This window comes from Chinchilla lanigera, unplaced genomic scaffold (genome assembly GCF_000276665.1).
Source record: "Chinchilla lanigera isolate Chin_1 unplaced genomic scaffold, ChiLan1.0 scaffold00041, whole genome shotgun sequence".
NCBI lineage: Eukaryota > Metazoa > Chordata > Mammalia > Rodentia > Chinchillidae > Chinchilla > Chinchilla lanigera.
This window is the reverse complement of record NW_004955442.1, coordinates 13,676,303-13,697,470: the sequence shown is the minus strand read 5'-3', so window position 1 is coordinate 13,697,470 and position 21,168 is coordinate 13,676,303. Positions and strand designations below refer to the sequence as shown.

Below are 21,168 nucleotides of genomic sequence, written 5' to 3'. Positions count from 1 at the left end.
GGCGATGTTACGTCACGAGCGCACCGGGCTGCCCGGGGCGCTGCCTGCTGGGGTCGGGTCGGCCCTGAAACTGTCCGGGCTGGGAGTGGGACCTCGGTGACCTTGAATCGGGTTGTCAAGGGCGACGGTCTTTTGCTCCCAGCCTGAGAACCCCCGATCCGCGCCGCCAACTACACCTGGGCGTGTGCATCTTTCGAAATAGGGCCATGTTGATACATTCGTGGGGTGGGGGCGCGAAGAAGCAGTTACCTTTTCTGTGGCGTTTGAGTCCCAGGCACCGGCCTAGGCTGCTGGAAAACTTCTAAACGTAGGAGGCCAAAAGCTAAGGCGAATGACAAAAAAGAATCTACGTTTGACCTGTCTATACCAAAACGTGAATTCAGTAACCAACACCACCAGCAGAACTGGGCCTTGTGTTTATTAGGCGCCTCTTCTTTTTGGAAGTTAAGAGTCTGGTTGGAGATCCAGACCGTAACTCCTGTCTCCTAACATTTGGTCCTAACCCTCCAGGCACGTCTCACCATGGCCTGAGCCACAGAGCAGGACCCCGCTGGCTCTATTTAGACGGGTTCTCAGATGCTTCTGAGGCACAGTGAAGATTTGTGGCCATGACCGTTTTAAATGATTGTACAAAAATAAAGTTCCTTGAGGACTAACGCTGTAGCTTGGTGGTAGAGCACTAGCCTAGCATGCTGCAAGGCCCTGGTGTTCAATACATCACAAAACAAACGAATTTACTTGAGATTGTAAGGAGATGCTGCAAAGAGAAAGATCCAAGATAGTGCCCCCCACCGGCGGAGCGGGGGGGGGGTGGTGAGCCCGGACAGAGTTGGTTTGTTGGGAGAGGGTGTGTCCAGGAATGCTTGCAGTTTACAGGTGACAAGGATGATCCACGAGTTCCTGACTTAAATTAACAGAGAGGAAATGTAAAGGAGTACGCAGATTTAGATGGAAGAGCAGTCTTCTGGACGACTGTGGAAGGCTCCTGTTTGGTCCTGGCTTCACTGTGATCACCCCTCCGTCAGACACAGCCAGACCTCATTACCCTCTTCACTCAGCATCCCCCAAGGGTATCCCCTGAACTTTTTTTTTTTTTGGTCTTTTTTTTTGAGACAGGGTCTTGCTATGCAGTTCAGGCTGGACTTGAGCTCACTTTGTAGCCCAGGCTGGTCTCGAACTCACAACAATCCTCCTGCCTCAGCCTCCCAAGTGCTGGAATTACAGGCGTGTGCCACCAGGGCTAGCTCCCCTGAATTCTTACAGTCAATTCCAAACACTGTCTCAAGCCCACAGGCCCCACACCACCACTGGACCTGGGTTCCCTACCAGGATATCCCACAGCCATTTCCCAAGGAATTGAGAGGTGTCCATCTTCTATTTCATTCACTCAGGAAATCATCTATTAGAGCTGGGGCACTGTATATCTGGCTTGTAGAGCCTTTTCAGGACAGGGAAACGATATTTGGCAAAGGGAAAATCTGAGCTACTATTAAGGATGAGGGTGTGAAGAGGCAGGCTCTACAGAGGAGAAACTTCTCAGGTTTCTGACTACCTTGGGCCCTCCTGTAGTTTCTGGTTTGAGGTTTCTGGAAACCTCCTGGTTTCCTTGCTCAGGAAACCAAAAATTTGGAACTCAAGCATCTCTCAAGGGTTGGGGACAGTGAGAAATGCCTCCCAGAAATCTGAAGGCCAGCTGCAGTCTAGTCCCTGTGGTTCAGTCCTTCCTGATGACACTAATCCGGGCTGCCTAAAATCTGACAAATGCCTCTTGCTTGACATATGACCCTTCCCTGGCCCTATTCAATCTCCAAGCATGGAGAGCATGGCAACAGTGTTACTGCCTAGTCCCCAAGTACTCTTTGCTTTCCCATCCCCACTCTAAAAAGGAGCACAACAATCCTCCTCTTCTCAGTGACCCACGCCTATGCCAAGGTCAGACGAGTCCCGGGCAGGGTCAGAGGTGACAATGGAGGAATCCTGGCAGCAGGAAGCTTGGCTGGTGGGAAACAGAGAAAGGACCCACAGCAGCAATGTAGGAACACATTTCTCAGCTAGCTTCACAGACTCTGCACAGGCTCCTAAGGGCCTGTGGATGTGGCTTCTCACTCTAGCTTGGAACATCTCATAAACATCCACTACCAGCCAGGCATGGTGGTGTACCCCTGCCTGTAATCCCAACACACTGGGTGGCTGAGGCAGGAGGATTGCAAATTTGAGCCCAGCCTGGGTAACTTAGGGAAGACTGTCTCAAAATTTAAAAAGGGCTGGAGATGCAGTCAGACAGGGTCTATGTCTATGTCATCCAGGCTGGCCTCAAACTCATGGTGATCCTCCTGCCTCAGTCTCCCAAGTGCTGGGATTATAGGTGTGTGCCACTACACCCAGCTCCCATACACATTTTAAAAAGTAGTTTGCAAGAGGTTCCTTGCTGTGTACCCAGGGTCCTGGCATGCAAGATCAGAAACTTTAAAGCCCATAGCAGTTTCAACCTTCTTGCAGGCACCGGGCAGAGGGCAGACTAGGGCCACTACACTAGAAGCTTGATGCTATGGATACCAAGTTGACAAACATTAGACTAACATTCTTTTTTCTCCAATGCCAGTTAATCAACAGTGGGCCAAAGAGGCATGCTGATTCCAAAGCCTATGTAAAGGGCAGGCCTCATGGCACAACGGTAGCGCATCTGACTCCAGAGCCTACTCAAGGACTGTTACTGCTTACTGTCTATGTAGTTAGTGCCTGAGCAATTTCCTTGCATGGTGATTCTACTTCCCCAGGTCCTCCCAGTAGAGGCTCAGAGTGCACCTGTGGGATAAGGAGGTGAAGCGGGACTGCAGGGGTTCTAAAAGTTGAAACAAAGGGCTCTTCTTGGAGCCCAGAGCAAGAGCAGGGCTCCAGCCAGGCATCCCACTGTGCTCTCTCCTTGCTCAGTGAACCTCCCAAGTCACTTACCTGTTTTCCTCATTCACAAGGTAAATGAGTGAAACCCATTTATTTTTGGTACTGGAAATTGAACTCAGGACCTTGAGCTTGCCAGGCAGGTGCTGTGCTGCTGGGCTATATCCCTGGCCTTGTGAAATCCATTTAAATAGCATTTGTTACACATTGTAATGCTTTCCCCATCTCTTTTCACTGTATTATCCACACGAGGAAAGTAGAATTTGGGGAGTTCCCTTAAGGTTAAGGCCAAGGCCCTTCTTTAGGGCCCCTTGCTGAGGCAATGCTCTCAGGGGATTGCTCCTCAGTCCCTTCAACCTCACACAGGCCTCAGGCCCACATTTCCTGTAGTCTAAATTCTCCAGTCTTTCCTGTCCTAATTCCTAGATAAATACCTGCAATACCAGGGCTTTGGGCAGGCTAGGGAAGTACTCTACCACTGAGCTGCACGCCACCCCACTAGAGCATTTAAGGTGTTTTACAGCCATCACTTCCCTTTGAAATTTGTTTAGTGAATTAATAGTGACACAGCTGAGTCCTAGTAAATCCTCTGTAAAAAGATAGGAGCTGATGCACATCTATAATCTCATCTATTCATGAGGCAAGGGCAGGCTTGCAAGCTCCAGGCCAGCCAGGGGCAATTGAGGTTCTATCTTAAAATTAAAAAAATTTAAAACCAGGTGTGGTGGCACACACCTTGTAATCCCAGCAGCCTGGCAGGCTGATGCAGAACTGCAAGCTTGAACCTAGCTTGGGCAATTTAGTGAGACCCTGTCTCAAAATTTCCTAAAAGGCCTGAAGATATAACTCACTATGAAGGCCCCAGCCTCAATCTTTTTTTTCTTTCCTGTCTTTTTGAGACAGGGTCTTGCTATGCAGTTCAGGCTGGCCTTGAGCTCACTTTGTAGCCCAGGCTGGTCTTGAACTCACAACAATCCTCCTGCCTCAGCCTCCCAAGTGCAGGAATTACAGGCATGTGCCACCACGTCAGGCCTTCAATCTCCATTACTGAAAAGAAACTGAAAATTTAAAAAGAAGGCAGATGTACCTCAGTGGTAGTGCTTGCCTAGCATCTGTTAGGCCCTGGGTTCAATCATCAGTACTCATAAAAAAAAATAAATATATATGAATAGCTGGGATAATTGTACTGCTGATGTCTGATGGTATATTGAAAGGAACAGTTAATGCTTAAAATTTTAATATCCTGACCAATTTTGCATGCTTATATCTAGTAATCTGAGCAACTGAAGACAATATGCAATGGAACAACCATTGGTGAATTCCTACCATCTTGTCTAGTGAAACTCTGTATTATGTTTTATCTAATAATTTTTTTAAAATTCTCTTTAATGGTTGGGACAATCTTTCATTCTTACATTTGGTAATCTAAGCAACATAGTTGAAGACAACAATATGCAATATAACAACCACTGTTAATTCCTATCACTTTGTTTTGAAACCCTGTATCACATTTAATGTTCTTGCTTTGTTTGTGACATTGGTATGCTATTTTTTTTTTCCTTTACTACTCTCTTTAAAATGGAAAAAATAAAAAATAAAAAGAAATGAAGATCTGAGCCAGACATAGTGGTGTACACATGTAGTCTGGGAGTCTGAGGTGGGAGTTTTGTTTTTTGTCTTTTTGAGACAGGGTCTTGCTACGCAATTCAGGCTGAACTTGAGTTTATTTTGTAACCCAGGCTGGTCTCGAACTTGCAACGATCCTCCTGCCTCAGCCTCCCGAGGGAGGATTTGTTTTTCTGAGACAGGGTCTATGGTCAGGTTTCTAAGATAGGTCTACGTAGTGAACTCTATGGCTGGCCTTGAATTTGGGGCAATCCTTCTGTCTCAGCCTCCCAAGTGTTGGAATTACAGGCATGAGCCACTACGATGGGTTAGATTTCTCGATTCTTGAGCCCAAAAGTTTGGACCAGAAAGACCCCAACCCCTTAAATTTTTAATAAAACTGAATTATTTTCTCATTATTATACACAATTACTATAAAATTATACACAACTAGTGAATATGAAATTAACACATAACATCCATATGAGGCTGCCATGTATCTTTATGGTCCCAAATGGGCTTTGCTGTTATTCCTATAGGCTCCCACATATCCGCTATAGTACTGTAGTTGCTGCTCCAGGCACACCTTTCATGTTGGTATTTCTAGCCGCACAATGGCTACCCACCTGCAATCATTACCTTATAATTTTACCACAGAATGCTAAAACCACATTTTGGTTCAAATGAAATCTTTGGCTCCATTTTATAGCAAATGGAACAACTAGAAAGTTATATTATCTCCACTCTAAGAGCCTAAAAGTGGAAGGCACGTTATCCAGAACCTTTTTTTTTTTTGGTACCAGGAATCGAACTCAGGAACTTGTGCTTGCCAGGGAGGTGCTGTGCCGCTGAGCTATATCCCCGGCTATCTCATTCTTAGATCTTAAAATCTAGAAATTCAAAGACAGTGTAAAACGCATGCTCAGTTGAGACAAACTCAACCAAGCATCTTCACTGTCATTAGCTGCTGTGCTAATGCTAAAGATCACTAGCCAATTGGAACCATCTTTGAATCCAAGCAGTTTTATCAGCTTTTATTATAAACACCAGCACATTTCAAGTTCCCTCTTTTTAATCACAAATATAGGACTTTTTCTTCTCTTAAGTATACAGCATGAGACACAGCATCTGGGCTCTCCGGCTTACAGAAATTTCCATAGGACAAGTTTAGGGTTAGTATCCACAGGTCACACCCTTCACCACACCCTGACATCTGGATTGCTCAGAATGGTTGCATAGGATGCACACTCCAAAGATGACAAGGACAGATTTTTGAATTCCAGGATGATCTGAAAAAGATGCCCCAACTGCCCTTGGTAAAAGGGCATACATTGGAGATCACAACCTTCTGAGCAACGGCTTGGGATCTGCTTCTTGTTGGAACATATAGCTCAGTACCTCCTTGATGGTAGAAAAGGAGATTCTCAAAACGATGGTTAATGTGCAAGGACCCAGCTAGGACACATCTCCACTGAAGGGCGTGGCCATGTTCTTCAGCTTGGGGATCGGGTAGAGATGGAGACTGGCAGACTGGTGGGAGTGTTGATTGTGGTCTTAAAATTACCTGACTTGATAATCCACATTTCAACTCAAGATTTAAAACCACTAAAATGACATTGCACCCTTCCCAATTTTCTTGAAAGTGTCTTCAAAATTAGATTTTCCAATCAATGTGTATTTTGGAAACACTTCTGTGAACATGAGAACCAAGGAGAAGCTACGTGGGCCGTGATTTCTGAATTTAACAGCATGACCCCTTCACCCCACCTAGACCACCTTTTTTGGAAGACAAGGGATAAAGTTCTGGGGGGGGGACGCTAGACTACAGAGGATTACCTTCAGCTCTCCTGTTGATGGTCCTTCTCTTAGACATGCTTACTCTCAAGCTTGTCACCTGCTTAGTAAGGCCACCATCAACTGGACCCTGCCAGAGGGTGGAACTTACCTCTTGGTGGTCCCCAGCGCAGTACCTGGTGTTCCTGAGCTCCCCTGCTAATAAGGCCATGAGGGACAGACTGATGGAGGTATCCTTCCTACTGAATGAAGGATAGCCGGTATCCTGGGGTTGTGGGGGAGGCAGTCAGGAACTACCGTGAGTTCCTAGAGCACCCTTGCATGAATTCTGGGACGGGTGTATAGAAAGGGTAGGTGGGTGGGGGTCTGCCTAAAGGGTAGAAGCCTTCCCCCCAGGGCTGGCTATACAACAGGAGACGGTACAGGGAAATGGACAGGAAGCACAGTGCTGTTTCAGAACCAGTGGTGCCCCTTGCAGTGTGGGTGAAATTCCCCTGTGAGCATCAACACTGCAAGGCTGACACTGAGTGGCTGCCTTAGTCTCTGGGAAGGAAGCCCCAAGGTGGCCGCTGGCCTGTTTCCCAGCTGCTACTCCCATTGCCACTGTGACTGCAGCCCCGCCCTCTCCACTGCAAGTGAACAATCAGAATCATGTCTTACAAAGAACAGACTCCAAAAATATATATAAATAAATAAAAAGCTTAAACATTCTTACAGGGATCTTAAAGAACAGAATACATGTTAAAAATTTCAGTAATTTATATCAATTTTAAGCGATACTTTATATACAATGGGGAAAAAAACACATGCATAGTCCAAATACAATGTTGAAAACAGCATTTTCATAACAAAAAAGCCCCCGAACACTAAGTGTTAATACCATGTACATGAATTCAAGAAGGACCACCCTTTTTGTCTGTTGCACACAGTTTATTTAACAATATGATATAAGAAATGAGTTGGTACTTTACCATTCTATACAGTGATTGAATCTTCTTGAATTTTCTTATTTATAGTAATTATAGCGCTTGCATGATTTACACTAGAATTGCTTTTCCTCATTTCAAGTTTCACATAGAAGAAAGAAAAGAATGCTTCTTCTCTATTAACATTAGCATGGTCTAAGAGAGTGATCATCCCTATTTTTGTCTAAAACCAGTTTTATCAGAGAAACAAAGCAACAATTTCTACATCTGCAAGACAAGAGTTTGGCTTAAGCCAGCATGTATAGATAGATGTGTGTGGGTGTGTACGTGTGTGCACGCCGGAGTCAATTCCTATCGTCCAGGGGTAATACTTGGAGACGCCCACAGAGTTCACTATAGAAAAAAAATCTTCCCGCAACATCAGACAGTTATCGGGATACATTATAAGATGCATTATTTCAGGAACCAGTTTCTGAATATTATTTTTCTTCTCACTTTTAAACATAAGTGTTTAAAGTCTTGAAAATACAAATAAAAAATATGAATATAATGAACTTGTTTTTCCCGTTAAAAAAAGGCATGAGTCACCAGCAATGACGACAAAAAGAATCCAAACAAGCCCCCCTCCCCCAAAACAAAAAGAAAAAAAAAACCCAAAACAAAAAATAACAACAAAAAGACCAGATATTTAAATCAACTGGTTTTTAACAAAAAATATATTCTTTGTATTGTTTCTTTAAACATCAATCCACCCTTCCATGGCTTGGAAGTCTCAGTTCCATCTAGGAATAAAAAGGGCCTAGATGCCTGGATTTTCAGTACAAAAGGTCCAAGAACATGGAAAAAAAAAAGTGATGCTCTCATAATGCTACAAACCCTCCACAAACTTTTCTAGCGTGTCTCCTGTGGTGTCGCCAACTAGGGACAGTTCGCTGGACAGTGCGCTCCTGTTGGGGGTGTTCAGCTGGGGGAGCATTGCACTCTGTTCGGGATTCCCCAGATGTCCCTGATCCATGGAGCTGGCCATGGTAACTGCAAGTCCGGGGTGGGGAGAACCAGTCTGGGGCGAGACATGGTGTGGTGAAGGCTGGGGCTGTATCCGTGGTGATGGGCTGGAATGTGGAGGTTGGGACTGGGGCCGCGGAGACTGGACAGGGGCTGGAGACCGCACCTGGTTACTGAGGGATGTGGCGATCTGCTGGCCAGGGAGATGTGAGGCCTGAGGCTGTCCTGAGAGCATGTGCTGCTGGGGGCTCATGGGGTTTGGCTGGCCTGGGGACCCGATCTGCTGCTTCATCTGTTGTTGCTGCAGAATCCGCTGCTGCAGGGCCTGCTGGATATTGGGGGTACTGTCTGCCCCCAGCCCAGGCTGCCCCATTTGGCCAAGCTGTCCCATTTGAGCGGCCATCTGGCCCATGGAGCTGCCCTGGATGGGAAGATGCTGCTGCATGCGCTGTTGCTGCATGGCTGGGGCATAGCCTCCAGGTCCTTGTGGCTGTTGGAACTGGTTATGCCCAGCCATGCCCCCGGCCATGCTGGCACTGCCTTGCTGCTGCTGTTGCTGCTGCTGCTGTTGCTGCTGCTGCTGGAGCAACTGTCTCCTCAGCATCTCTCGGTACTGGGGGTTCATACTTGCCATGTTCGGGTTGTGTCCTGGGTTCATGATGTTTAGGGCCTGGCCCTGGGGATTTAAGCCTCCCATTGCCTGCTGCTGTGGAGGCACATTGGGCCTCGGCACACCGGCTTGCATTGCATTGAGATTCTGCAGGCCAGGCTGCTGGTGCATGCTGGGTTGGGACTGCATGCCAGGCTGGGACTGGAGGCCGGGCTGGGGCTGCATGCCAGGCTGGTTGGCCACATACTTGGCTGTACGCTGTTTGATGAAAGCTGCCATTAGCTGTGGGTTTGACTTGAGGATATTCAGCACCTGCTGCTGCTGCTGAGGGGAGCTGGGTGACTTCAGGGTCCGCAGCAGGTCCTGCAGGGCGCTGGGTGAGATGCTCCTGGGAGGCTGCACGCTGGGCATCCGTGGCCCAGCCACGGCAGCTTGCGCCTGCATGGACATCACAGGCCTGGGCATGCCTGCCATTGTCTGTTGCTGGGGGATGGGCGCCTGCTGCCACTGTCCAGGCTGCATGCTGGGCATGACAGGCCCACTGACCTGGTTGGGTCGGGGCACATTCAGGCCCACAGGGGCCATCTGACTCCCCGGGGTGCCCATGCTTGTGCGCCCAGGGGGCATACCATTGTTGATATTCACTCGGTACAGGTGCTGCTGCTGCTGGGCCTCACGCTCAATCTGCCGGGCTGCTTCCACTGCTGCTGGTGGGGGCTGGGCAGGGGGTGGGGGGGCCTGCACCTGGTTGGTGGGCTTTCCAGCGGACACTGTCATGGGGGGCTGAGTCCGGGTCACACTGGGGAAGCCAGCTGGTGACATGCTCACGGGTGAGGGCTGGGGCTGGGCAGGGGGCTGTGGTGTCTGGGGTGTGCTGGGCTGCTGTGTGGGGGTCCCGGGTGGTGCTGAGGTAGGAGAAGGCAAACTCTGCTGAGGCACGTTGCGGGTGTTCATGGTAGCCATCCGCCGGCGCATGAGCTGGGCCTGCTGCAGGCGGTGTTGGATCTGCTGCTGGCGGAGCTTGTGTTTGATGTTGAGGCAGAAGGGCACAGGGCATTTATTTTCTTGGCAGTGTTTGGCATGGTAGCAGCAAAGAGCAATAAGCTGCTTACACACTGGGCAGCCTCCATTGGTCTTGCGTTTGCAGCCCTTGGTGTGCTGCACAACCCGCTTCATCTTCTGACAGGATGGCAGCGAGCAGTTGGCATTGCGACACTGGCAGGCATGAACAAGGGACTGGATGCAGCGCTGGATGCTCAAACGCCGGGACTCCTGGGGGCTCTTGGACTGTGGCTCACCCTGGCTGCTGCCCTCGTCATCCAGTCCCAGCCCCCACTTCACCATCTTATGGGTGTGGCTCTTTGTGTTGTAGCAGTTGATGCAAAGGTCGTAGTCCTGTAGAGAAGGAAAGAGGACAGGCCAATATAAGCACAGGGTCAAGCAAGACGAGAAACCCTGGTTACCCTTCCCCATTACTGGGTCTTAGCTTGGGCCTAATCTGTTTCTTTATTGTTGTTTTTTTTTTTTTTTGTCTTTTCAAGACAGGGTTTCACTATACAGTTCAGGCTGGCCTTGAATTCACTTTATAGCCCAGGCTGGTCTCAAACTTACAGAGATCCTCTTGCCTCAGCCTCTTGAGGGCTGGGATTATGGTGTATGCCACTATGCCGAGGCTGCTTAGACCTAATCTTGCTCCTGGTCACACACAGGATGCAGTGTGCCTAAGGCTCCTGCGCAATGGACACTGGCCCCCTTCTTTCACTCCTCTGCTGTCAAAAAGCATTAATCAGTCCCTGCCATATCACTGTGATCCCGCATCTACACCATGAAGCATGACAGTGAGAAGATAAGGGATGCTGTGGCCATTTCCTTGAAGTGCCACCAGAGACCTCTGTCTCTGGAGATGTCCAGGAATCTCTGGAGAGTCTTCCCAGGAAGAGGGGATGAGCTAGCCAGAGTGTCAAATGGTCCTTCCTCATCACAGAAGCCCAAGTGCTGAAAACTGCAACAGAAAATGAAGCATTGTATTTGAAGAATGGAGGCCTAGGGCCAGGTCTGAAAAACTGCTCAGAGAAAGGACAGCAAAAAGAGGACAGAGGAAGCTGCATATAGTTGGAAAACAGGAAGAGAGGCATTTAAAGATGGACAAAGAAGGAAGAGCCAGGTAGGCACAAAAGCATCCTCCATCCTGCCCAGGACCTGCCATATACCACACATGAAGGCAAGCTGCCTGGGGAGCAACCACTGTGCATATCCTGGGAGGAAGGAGAGGACAAGTGGGAAATGCGGGCTATGCGACACTGTCTGCAGAAAAGGAGCCAGAGGGCTCAGCACAATGTGACACACAAGCTTGTGAGGGGCAGTCTCAGCCATTCAATACTGTAATCCAAATGTCTACAAGGGGGTGCCAGCAAGGTCTACCAGGAAAAACCAAGGAAGGGCCTGAGACATCGACCAAAGGACAGAGGACATCCCTCATCCCTTAGCAAGACGAGAGCTGAGATCACAAGGAGGAGTAAACAGGTCACAATTCCTACCAAGTGTTCCCCAGTGCCTCTCTGCATACCTGACTGACCAAGACCATGTGCTCCCCTGGAGACTGTTCTTCCTGCAACCTCTAAGTCAGGCTGGCTTGGCACTTGAGAGGCCTACAGCTGTGTTAGTTGCAGAGTATGAATTAATGAAACATAGGGAAGAAAAAACAGTGAAAGCTTTTGCACACGACCAGCTCCTAATCCTGGGAAGGTCAGCACAAACTCTGGTGTGCACAGATGCAAACTCCTGGCATCCTGAGGATGTTTGGTCAGAATCCCAGTGCCAAGACCTACCTCACACACAGTGCAGTGCCAGCGCGTCTCCACATGGTGTTTGCATTCATTACAGGTGTAGACGAAGCGATCCTGGCCCTGGGTATGCAGCTCCACCAGCATGCACAATGTGGACCACTTGGAGCGGCGCAAGGAAGAAAACTCCCAGTGCTTGTCTCTGGCCAGGGTGAGGAAAGCATCACGCCCGTCCATGAGGTCACAGCTCAGCAGTGGGTCAGGGTCCACAATTGGGGGCAGAGTGTTGATGACAGGCCCAGCATGCAGGTGAATCACAAAAAAGACCTGTAGAGAGGATCTGCATTAGTCCCACAGAGAGGGGCTGAGTGCAGGGCTACCTCCACCTGAAGAACAGGAGAGTAGTTGAACCTAATAGCTGCTTAAAGGCCTTGGCTCCTAGAGATGCAATGGAACTGTTGACACATCACATGGTATTATCAAACTAGCTACTTCTGCCTGCAGGGGAGACCTTCCTTTCACCACAGACCTGCACAAGAAACCCCAGGACAGCTGGACTTGAGCATTCTCCCTTCTCCTGGCCAGAGGCAGAGCTGCTGCCTCTCTTGGGCTCTAAGCATCAATAATACCTCCCATCTGGCCCATGCCACTACCTCCTTGTGTTTTTCCATGGTGGCATAGAGCTTCTGGGACAGGTCGTTGGACACATTGGGCATGCTGGGCTTCTTCTTGTTGGCGCGGCTAATGCTGCTTTTATTCTTGTTGGTCTTCTTGTTGTTCTTTTTCTTGGCATTCTTGCTGTCACCCTGACTGCCCTGCAACCACACACAAAGCAGTCAGACAGGGCAAGTTCCTCTCCCAAGACTGGCACTTGCACCCAGCTCCCAGGCTATGGGGTTCTAGGAAGTCCAGCCTACAGTGCAGAACCAACAGGCCACATGCTGCCTTCTGAAGTGTTAAGGAAAGGTAGTAAGATGGCAGCAGGGTCTGTAGTTGGCCAGGCTTGGCCATTTTACCTCTCCAGGGGAAGTGGCTGCTAGTTCAGAATTGGGGAGACCAGAAGTTTTCCATTGGTCCCCACTGTTCCATTAGACACTAGATAGATGTCCCCTCTTATTTTCTAGTAGCCTGCTGTGCTCTGAAAAGCACTGCGAATACCCACAATATTGTGAGTTTTCAAAGGAGGACACAAGAAAGGTAGAAATGGGGGGAAGAAGTCACACTGGTAGAAGCAGGAACTCCCAAGCAACCCTGCTAGATCTCACTAAAGGCCTGCATGAAGGCAGGACACTTCCCTAACCGTGCTGCCAAGTCTATAAATCCACTGTTAGCAACTGAACTTTTGGGCTGAAGTCTAAGAGTCTCACTCCTAAGTTCAAATGATCCTACTCTTGAAATAATTCATGATTATTATTCGTTTACAATTCAGTGTGGAAAAGTTACCTAGATCTGGTCCAGAGAACTGGCCCCCTCCCCTCCTGCAATCAGGATCTCATGTAGCCCCAGCTGGCCTTCAAATAGGGATCCTATGGTCACAGCCTCCACACTGCTAGATTACAGGATTACAGCATGCAACACCATGCCTAGCATTATTATTATGACTGTTATTTTCTATTTCGGTGACTGTGCATAAAACCTAGGAACTCACATATGTTACTAGGCAAGTGCTCTACTACTGAGTTACATCCATAGCCCAAGAACTTCACTTTAATCAGAGGAGAAAGACAGCTTCTGAGAGTAGGGAAGGAGCAGCTATCTGTGGGAAGAACTACCTGCACTCCACAACAAGAGGCTGGAGAAACTGTTGGTACCAAGAGGAGCGGAGGAGATGTGACAAAATGCCATATGGGGTCCTAGATTGGACTATGGAACAGAAAAGGGGAACTGAGGAAAAACTGAGGAAATCTCAACAAAGTGTGGACTTAATAAAACTGGATACTGGAACTCTGCTCAACTTTTCTGTAAGCCCTATAACTGTTCCAAAAAATGAAGTCAGGTGGCATGGTGGTGCACACCTGTAAATCCCACAACCGGTAGGCTGAGGCAGGAGGATTGCTGCAAGTTTGAGGCCATCCTAGGTTACACAGTGAGTTCAAGGACAACCTGGACTACATAGTGAGATCTTGTCTCCAAAAAACAAACCACCCACCCAATGAACAACCAACCAACCCCCACCCTAACAATAAAGTTGTTTTAAGAAATTATAAAAGGAAAACAAACAATGCATAAAATTTAGAAAATACGGCCACAAACTAAAAAGCCTCTTTTTTTTATCTAGAGCAACATTTTAATTTATTTTTCCCTTGCAATTATACCTATGCATGTTTGTCTATGTGACTTTTCTTCAGATTTTTGGAGGAAGTTGGAAACACCCACATTCAGGCTGGCTTTGGAAGAGGGGTGAGATTGGGTGACCCAACGCTTCAGATCCCGAAGTTGGAGCCTGTCTGTCACTGCCCTCCCCAACACTTTTCCAAGTACTGTTTCATCTCCACAAACTTGAGAACTTGATTTTTAATGGCAAAGTATCATTCTACTCTGCAAGGCCCTAACTGAAGTTTGCCCTACTGTGAAGTCCTGAGTGTCCCTGAGGAAACTGAGTCTCTAACCAAAGCATCTAAACTGGAGAGGAACAATGAGTCTCCCTGTCAACAATTCCCATCACTGCATCTGAGTCAAGAGTGTATAGTTACGGCTGGCTCAGACATGGACCTTCATTTATCTTGAAGCTCTGGACAGGTTCACTGCTACTCAGCTAGAGTTCTCCCTCAGAACGTAGTTCTCCCTTGAACTGTTGGGCTGTCTTGTAGGAACTCAGTGATCGGGACTCTGACACTAACCTAGCGCCTTTGGCTCCCGCAGCTGGGCAGGTTCCTCCTCCTGAAGTAACACCACCTTTGTCCTCTGCAAGCCCCCATACATGGTTGTGACACCACCCCACCACCTCCAGTCTGAGATGTACTGGCCATCAGTGTTTGGAGTAGTCAATTGGTCTCTTCTGCACTGAACTCTTGGGTCAGCCACTGTAACCCCCGACCCCTATTCCACGGCCAGTTTGAATGTGAGTCTTTCCAACTTCCTCCAAAATCACTCTGAGGTGAAGAACTTCCAAGTACTAAGTTACCAATTCCTGATGAGGGAAAGGTAGGGTTATGGATCAGCCATGGGCAATCCAGCCCAGAGGAAGTCAGAAAATGATGACAATCTTAGAACTCTTCTCAGAAACCACAGAATAGGAATTTGTGTCTCATCCTGGCCTGTGCTTTCTCTCTCCTGCCAGAAGCCAAGGGCTGTCCTGCTCATGATGTGGCCTAAGGTGAACAGTGCTGGGAATGTAGCACCTACTTGACAAGTCACATGTGTACTGAGTGTGAGCCTGGGTGATTCAGGGCTTTAGATGCCATCACACACTGACTGCTCCTCCAGCCCTGTAGGACCTGTCTCATCTACCTTCTCTAGGACTTTCCCAGGCATCTCATGTCAGCAGTTGTTGGCTTCTCCTTCATGCAAGAGCAGTGCAAAAGCTCAGGTACCACATAGGAGCCTTCTCAATTCATGGTTTTTCCTTACATACCATAAAGACCCACCCTGTTTACTAGGACTGCTGCCCTCAAAATTCATCATATACTTCCTCTGCATCCTCAGCTACAACTGAATCTGTGCCACCATCACTGCTTTCTTCAAGAGCAGCACATGGTTCCAGACCCTCAGCACCACACACTGCTTTTCAACACTGCTTCCTGTTTCTCCTACTAGAACACATCCTCTGGTGCAGGGATGCAGTCCTGTTTAGTTCACTGTGCACTGCCTGCTACACAAGGACATTAAACAGTAAACAGGCCAGGTGCAGGAAGGCACAAACGCTATAGGAAAGATTGCCACAAAATGTATTAATAAGGCCTGACAACCAAGGAGCTCGGAGTTAAGTAACTTTTGCCCACCTAACGTGGTCTTCCTGGCTCCCCAGGACAACTGCTCTTTTCTCTGGGTCTAACACCCACATCACCAGGGATCACAATGGGTACAGATACCTCAAGCACGCCCTCTACTACACATGATGATGACCAAGCACAGCAAATGCAAACTGTCAGGACCAGGCCTCCTCCCATAGCTCTAGTAGGGGCCGAGGGAAGGCCTATACCTCAGGGGTCTCGCTAGCCGCAGTGCTCTCTTCTTTTTTCCTCTCTTCTTCTTCTTGTTCTAGCTCCTTAATGCTCTCTTCCAACACATTGGGCCAGAAGTCTCCTTCAAAATAGGGCAACTCCTTGGCACTTGTGAGCCTGTCTTCAGTTGCTTGTTTGAAGATGTCCTAGGAGGGAGCACAGCACAGAGGTGAGAGACAACAGCACAAGGTGACAGTGACACTGGTCACCATCATCAACTGAGTGAACAGGCCAGATACTTCTGCATTTTCACTCTGTGCTTTCACATCCTTGTAAAGCATGCGAGTATAATTACAATCAACTATGGCAAGGTCATCACCTTCCTACACCCCCAGGTACCTTGTAGTCATGAATGATCCGCTCTGCAAATGCTTTGTCCAGCATCTTCTTGTACCACTCTTGTAGTCGCTTTGGTTTTGGGATTTTTTGATCAGGGGGGTGGCAGTGGAAGATATAGTCATCTCCTTCACTTGGGGGACAGGCCCAGATGTGCCCTGTTACATACCTGTAAGGGACACACACAAGTTAAACAGAAGTGTCAGTGAAATCAGTTCTGCCTCCTAGGAGTTATGGCTGAGGAGCAGGAACCAAAAGCAAGGACAGAAATAATTATGAAGGAAGATGCTGGTAGGGGAATTTAAGAGATTTAGGTTCCGAGCCAGTGTGATGGGGTGTGTTTGTGGGGGTAAGGCTGAGTCTTTATGGAGTGCAAACTCAAGCCTAGACATGGCCCTGAAACAGGTGGCTGGCAGAGGTATGCTCATGGGGTGGGCTGAGGTTGTAGAGATTTCATTAACCTTATCACAGAGCCTAGGAAAGTAACTGCTTGTCAAGGGACAGCACAGAAGACACACTAAGGGATGCACTAAATTTACCTATTTCCTCCTCCACACTGGAAAGGAAGATCAGTACTTCTTTCTAAGAAGTAAATGTCAAATCAATCTCATTCAGTCCAAGACACTTCTATCAAGTATCGCTAACCTTTTTTACACTTGACAGATCTGGAACATAAAAACCAACTACTGGAGAAAAGTCAGACATAGAAACATTTATTGCAGGATTCCATTCCAACAAAATGTGCAGAAAATACAGATTTAAGGAGAAAGTAGATTAGTGGGGGATGGTGATATAGCTCAGAGGCACAGTGTCTGCCTGGCAAGCACAAGTTCCTAAGCTTGATTCCCAGTACCAAAAAAAAAAAAAGGTAGATTAGTGGTTGTCTGCCATAGCAAAGGGAGCTCCTAAAGGGGATGAAAATATTCTGAAACTGATTTCTGGTGATGGTTGCACCATTTAGGAAACCACTGACTTGTAAACCCGAAACAGGAAAATTTTATACTAAGTAAATTGTGCTTCAATAAAGGAGAAAGAACAAAAAAATCAAGCAAGGGCAGATAAAGAGCTTCCACTATGTTCTCCTGAAGCTGGATATACATGAGTTCGTAAGTACTTGGAAGGGAGGACTGACTGAAAGAATTCTAAATTAATCTGCATATATTAGAAATGAAAACACATAAAATTTTCAATTAAAAAAATACAGAGAAAAAGTTTTTATTGGCTCTGAGTAATTTAATCCAAACTTACCCCAATTTCTTCACATATTCTAGGTATCCAATAAGGATCTCATGGTAAACAGCTGTCCGGAGGCAACGGGGCCGGAAGAAATGAATACTGTCCAGATAAGATATGTACACACGTCTGTTGGGGGTGGGGGTGGGGTGGAAGGGGTACATTTTGAATTCAAGAAAATTTTCCAATATGAAACCAAATACTGACATGCAAAAAAACCCTCAAGAAATAAACTTTGTTTATATAGTGGTTATGGTGGCCAGCAAACAGAATGTGATAAAATCCCAATCACAGACCCCACTGCCAACCGGGGAAACAGGAATCATTTTCTGCTGCTGAACAAAAGGGTCAGTATCACTCCCTGGGCAGAGTCAAGGAAGTATCGGGCACCTTGAAGAAGTCACTTCTAGGGCTGTCTCACCCAGATTCCCTTCTGAACGCAAACTAACTCTGGGCAGAAACACCTCATTCAAAACAGGTACAACTAGCTGTTCCCAACCCCTGGCTTTCCAGGGTGACAGGCCTAGGTAAAACAGAGACAAGAGAGTAAGACTAGGGCCCACACATAGTCACACTGTACTTGACAGAACTGAAGCACACAAGTTTTTCTAAGACACTAGAGCTTTGGTCTATTCATATACAACATGCTGAGTGACACAGTCAAAAGGGAAATGGAAGACTACCTTGTGTTTGGTGGGGGACAATCAGAGCCGTATTCTTGGACATGCATTCCAAAAAAGCACACATCTACTCCATCAATTTCCTCAAAAGCAAAGAGGGCTTTGGTTCGATATGGGAAAGACTCAGACATTTCCCCAGAATCCACAAATCTGAAATAAAAGGCAAAGACTGGTATTTACAAATGTCATGTTCTACAAGGTGCTCTTCCTCTAAACCTGGTCAGTACAGAAGTGCTAAGGGGTTGGTCACCTCTTCAGACATTTAGACAATGTTCAGAGCTCTCCCCACTAGCCTAACAAGCCCTACAGCTGTGATTCAGTTCCTTCTGACCCAGTTTCTCAGACCCAGGAACTGTACCCCTGCTAATGAATTTGGGGATCAGGAGCAAAGGTTGAATGTAGGTGCCAGCTACTAAGAAGACTGATGAAATCACAACCAAGCGCCCTGCAGAGACAAGCTCTGCCAAGCAGGTGTGGGGACCTCTCCCATCACAATGAAAGAAAGCACACAAACCGTGACTTCATGCCAGGCTTGACCTCCACAGTCTTGTCGGAGCTGGCCACCACTCTGACGAAAACCTCCCCGGCTTCAGGGTGATTCTGGCGCCGTAAAAACTTGTTCACTCTGTCTTCCAAGTGGTTTCCCAACCTTGTGGTCTGCAGTCCTAGGAAATCCAGAATAAGCATGTACCACTTTCTGATATTTTCAATCATGAATGTTTTCTAATCACAAAAGAGATATAACCTGTCCAGTGATATGAGTGTCTCATGAGGGACCTTAGGCACGCAGCATCCTGGAACCTGTTTACCAGCCCAGATGTTTCCATTTTCTCTCTCTCTCTTTTTTTGAGACAAAGTCTCACTATGTAATTCAGGCTGGCTTTGAACTCACTATGTAGCGCAGGCTAGCTTCAAATTGCAGTGATCCTCGTGCTTCAGCCTCCCAAGAGCTGGGATTACACGTGTGCACCACCATGCCTGTTTGCATCTATTTAAGCCATAGAAATTGTCTGAATCTTATAGTAGGGGCCATGAGACAGGGTAGGAGTAAGGTTGTGCCCTCATTATTTCTTGTCCTTCCATATGAGGTCCTTGGAGGCTTAGATGCTGCCTATGTAAAGCCTTGTCCTGGCCCTGGGACTTCACCGAGCAGAATGCTCCTGTGTAGCTGGCAGCTTCACAACTATCTCCAAAAGACATCTGAAACAGAAAGGCAGTTTGCTTTCTGTTCCAGAGCCATGCTTTAGGAACTCTAACAGCAGTGGGGAAATGGCACACCCTCTGGGAAGGAATGCACAAAGGGGGCCAGGTGGTTGGGCACTCTCCCATCCAAGTCTACTGTATTCTAAAATATGACACAGAACATTCCATGGCCAACTTCATCAGCCAAGGGCTGCTTAATGCTTTATAAGGACTCCAGTCACCTGGAGGGAACAGGATAGGCACTAGTTCAGTATGCTACTCTGGCCCTAGCCCATCACCTCCATGAGCTGGTTTGTCTTGGGTCAGTCGCCACTGGCCACTGCAAGCAGCAGCCACCGGATGCAAAGCATTAGTCACTTTACAGAGAACTCTTGTGCAGGGCAACAGATGAGAAAACTATAAATGGTTCATAGTGATTTTTATAGACAATAGATTTGGGGGGGGGTGGAGGATTTGCTGGGGATTAAACTGACAATCTCACACATACTAAACATGTGCTCTACCACTGAGCTTCACCCAAGCCCACAGATAATGGATTTTGTGTCTGTGTGTCCACATGCAGGCTAAGGATCAAACCCACAGCTATGTGTACGTAGTCAATTGCTCTACCACTGAGTGACAGCCTCAACCCCTTAAATAACAAAATTTTAAAGACATTTACTAACCTTTTAATATTTTCTACATTAGTAGCAAATGAAAAAATAAATCTATTTGAGATTTTAGAATATTTCATTTTGGTATAAGAAATCGAACTCAGGACCTTGCCAGGCAGTTGCTTGTGCCACTTGCTGAACTATATCCCTGGCCCTTAGGTGTTTTTGTTTGGAGACAGGGTCTCTCACTATGTAGTTTAGGCTGGCCTTGAACTCACTGTGTAGTCCAGGCTGGCCTCGAACTTATGGCAATCCTCTTACCTCAGCCTCCCAAGTGCTGTGATTACAGGCGTGTGCCACCACGCCTGGCTAGAATATTTCTTACTGAGGTCAAGAAATAGCTGGAAAAGTGAGACTAAGCTTCTAAGTTTCGTTTCTGTGTAATAAATGCAATAGCGGATATGTAAGTTATACCTCAATAAAGGTGGTTAAAAAATAAAGAGTGGCAAAAGAAAAAAAAACATGAAAAAATAAAAATTTGTAAAGCTATAAAAATAAAGAGCAAGTGAATTTGAGATCTGTTTGATAGTTTGTGTTCTTGTTTGTTTCCAACAGGGTCTCAGTATGTGGTTCAGACTGATTTTGAACTTGCTATGTAGCCCAGCCTGGCCTTGAATTCAGGGCAATCCTCCTGCTTTAGTCTCCCTGTGTTAGGATTACAGACATGCACCACCATGTCCGGCCTGTCTGATACTTTGATGAAGATCTACAGAGCCTATGTGGTCAGGCTCTGAGCCCCTGTACTTGGCTCTAAGTCGCTGAGAATGTTCTGAGAGGTATAGTGACAAGTACAAAGGGGATCTTGGGTATATGACTCATTCCTGATGAAGGCCCTGAAGGAAATTCTCAAGTTCTTGGCCCCTTGAGTCCTCATACTGCTGCTGAGAAGTTCTGTTCCCTTGTGAGGCTGCTTCCAGTTCAGATCCATGGCAGCCCTCCTAGTTCCCGGGGCTCAAGAATGCTGGTCACACCACTGTGTTTGTGTGTTGGAGGGATTTCACTTAGTTCTACGCTACTTAACAGATGGATCGACTGAGAAATGTTCTCTCAAAATTTACAGTTTGCTAAGCTCCTAAACTCTCATTAAAACAAAGACTAATCATAAAAGCTAGCTGTTATAAAAGGGTCAAACCAAGTGGCCCCTTTCAGAGTAAGAAAAGAGGGCCGGGGATATAGCTCAGTCACGCAAATGCCTGCCTGGCAAGTGCAATGTCCTGAGTTCGATTCCTGGTACAAACAAAAAACAAAAAACAAAAATAACCCACAAAACCAAAGACAG

The 21,168-nt window shown here is 47.2% G+C and overlaps 1 protein-coding gene across 1 annotated transcript in view; it reads right to left on the bottom strand.

The window, feature by feature from the left end:
- Positions 1 to 5,557: 5,557 nt before the first annotated feature.
- Positions 5,558 to 21,168, bottom strand: part of Crebbp (CREB binding protein) — a gene marked incomplete at its 5' end in the record, with an annotated part of 132,418 nt that continues 116,807 nt past the window's right edge. The window contains 8 exon segments of the mRNA XM_005391317.2: positions 5,558 to 10,233; positions 11,667 to 11,948; positions 12,275 to 12,436; positions 15,763 to 15,930; positions 16,124 to 16,289; positions 17,369 to 17,482; positions 18,037 to 18,183; positions 18,548 to 18,698. Coding sequence (XP_005391374.1) covers positions 8,092 to 10,233; positions 11,667 to 11,948; positions 12,275 to 12,436; positions 15,763 to 15,930; positions 16,124 to 16,289; positions 17,369 to 17,482; positions 18,037 to 18,183; positions 18,548 to 18,698 — 3,332 coding nt within the window. The 3' untranslated portion in view covers positions 5,558 to 8,091.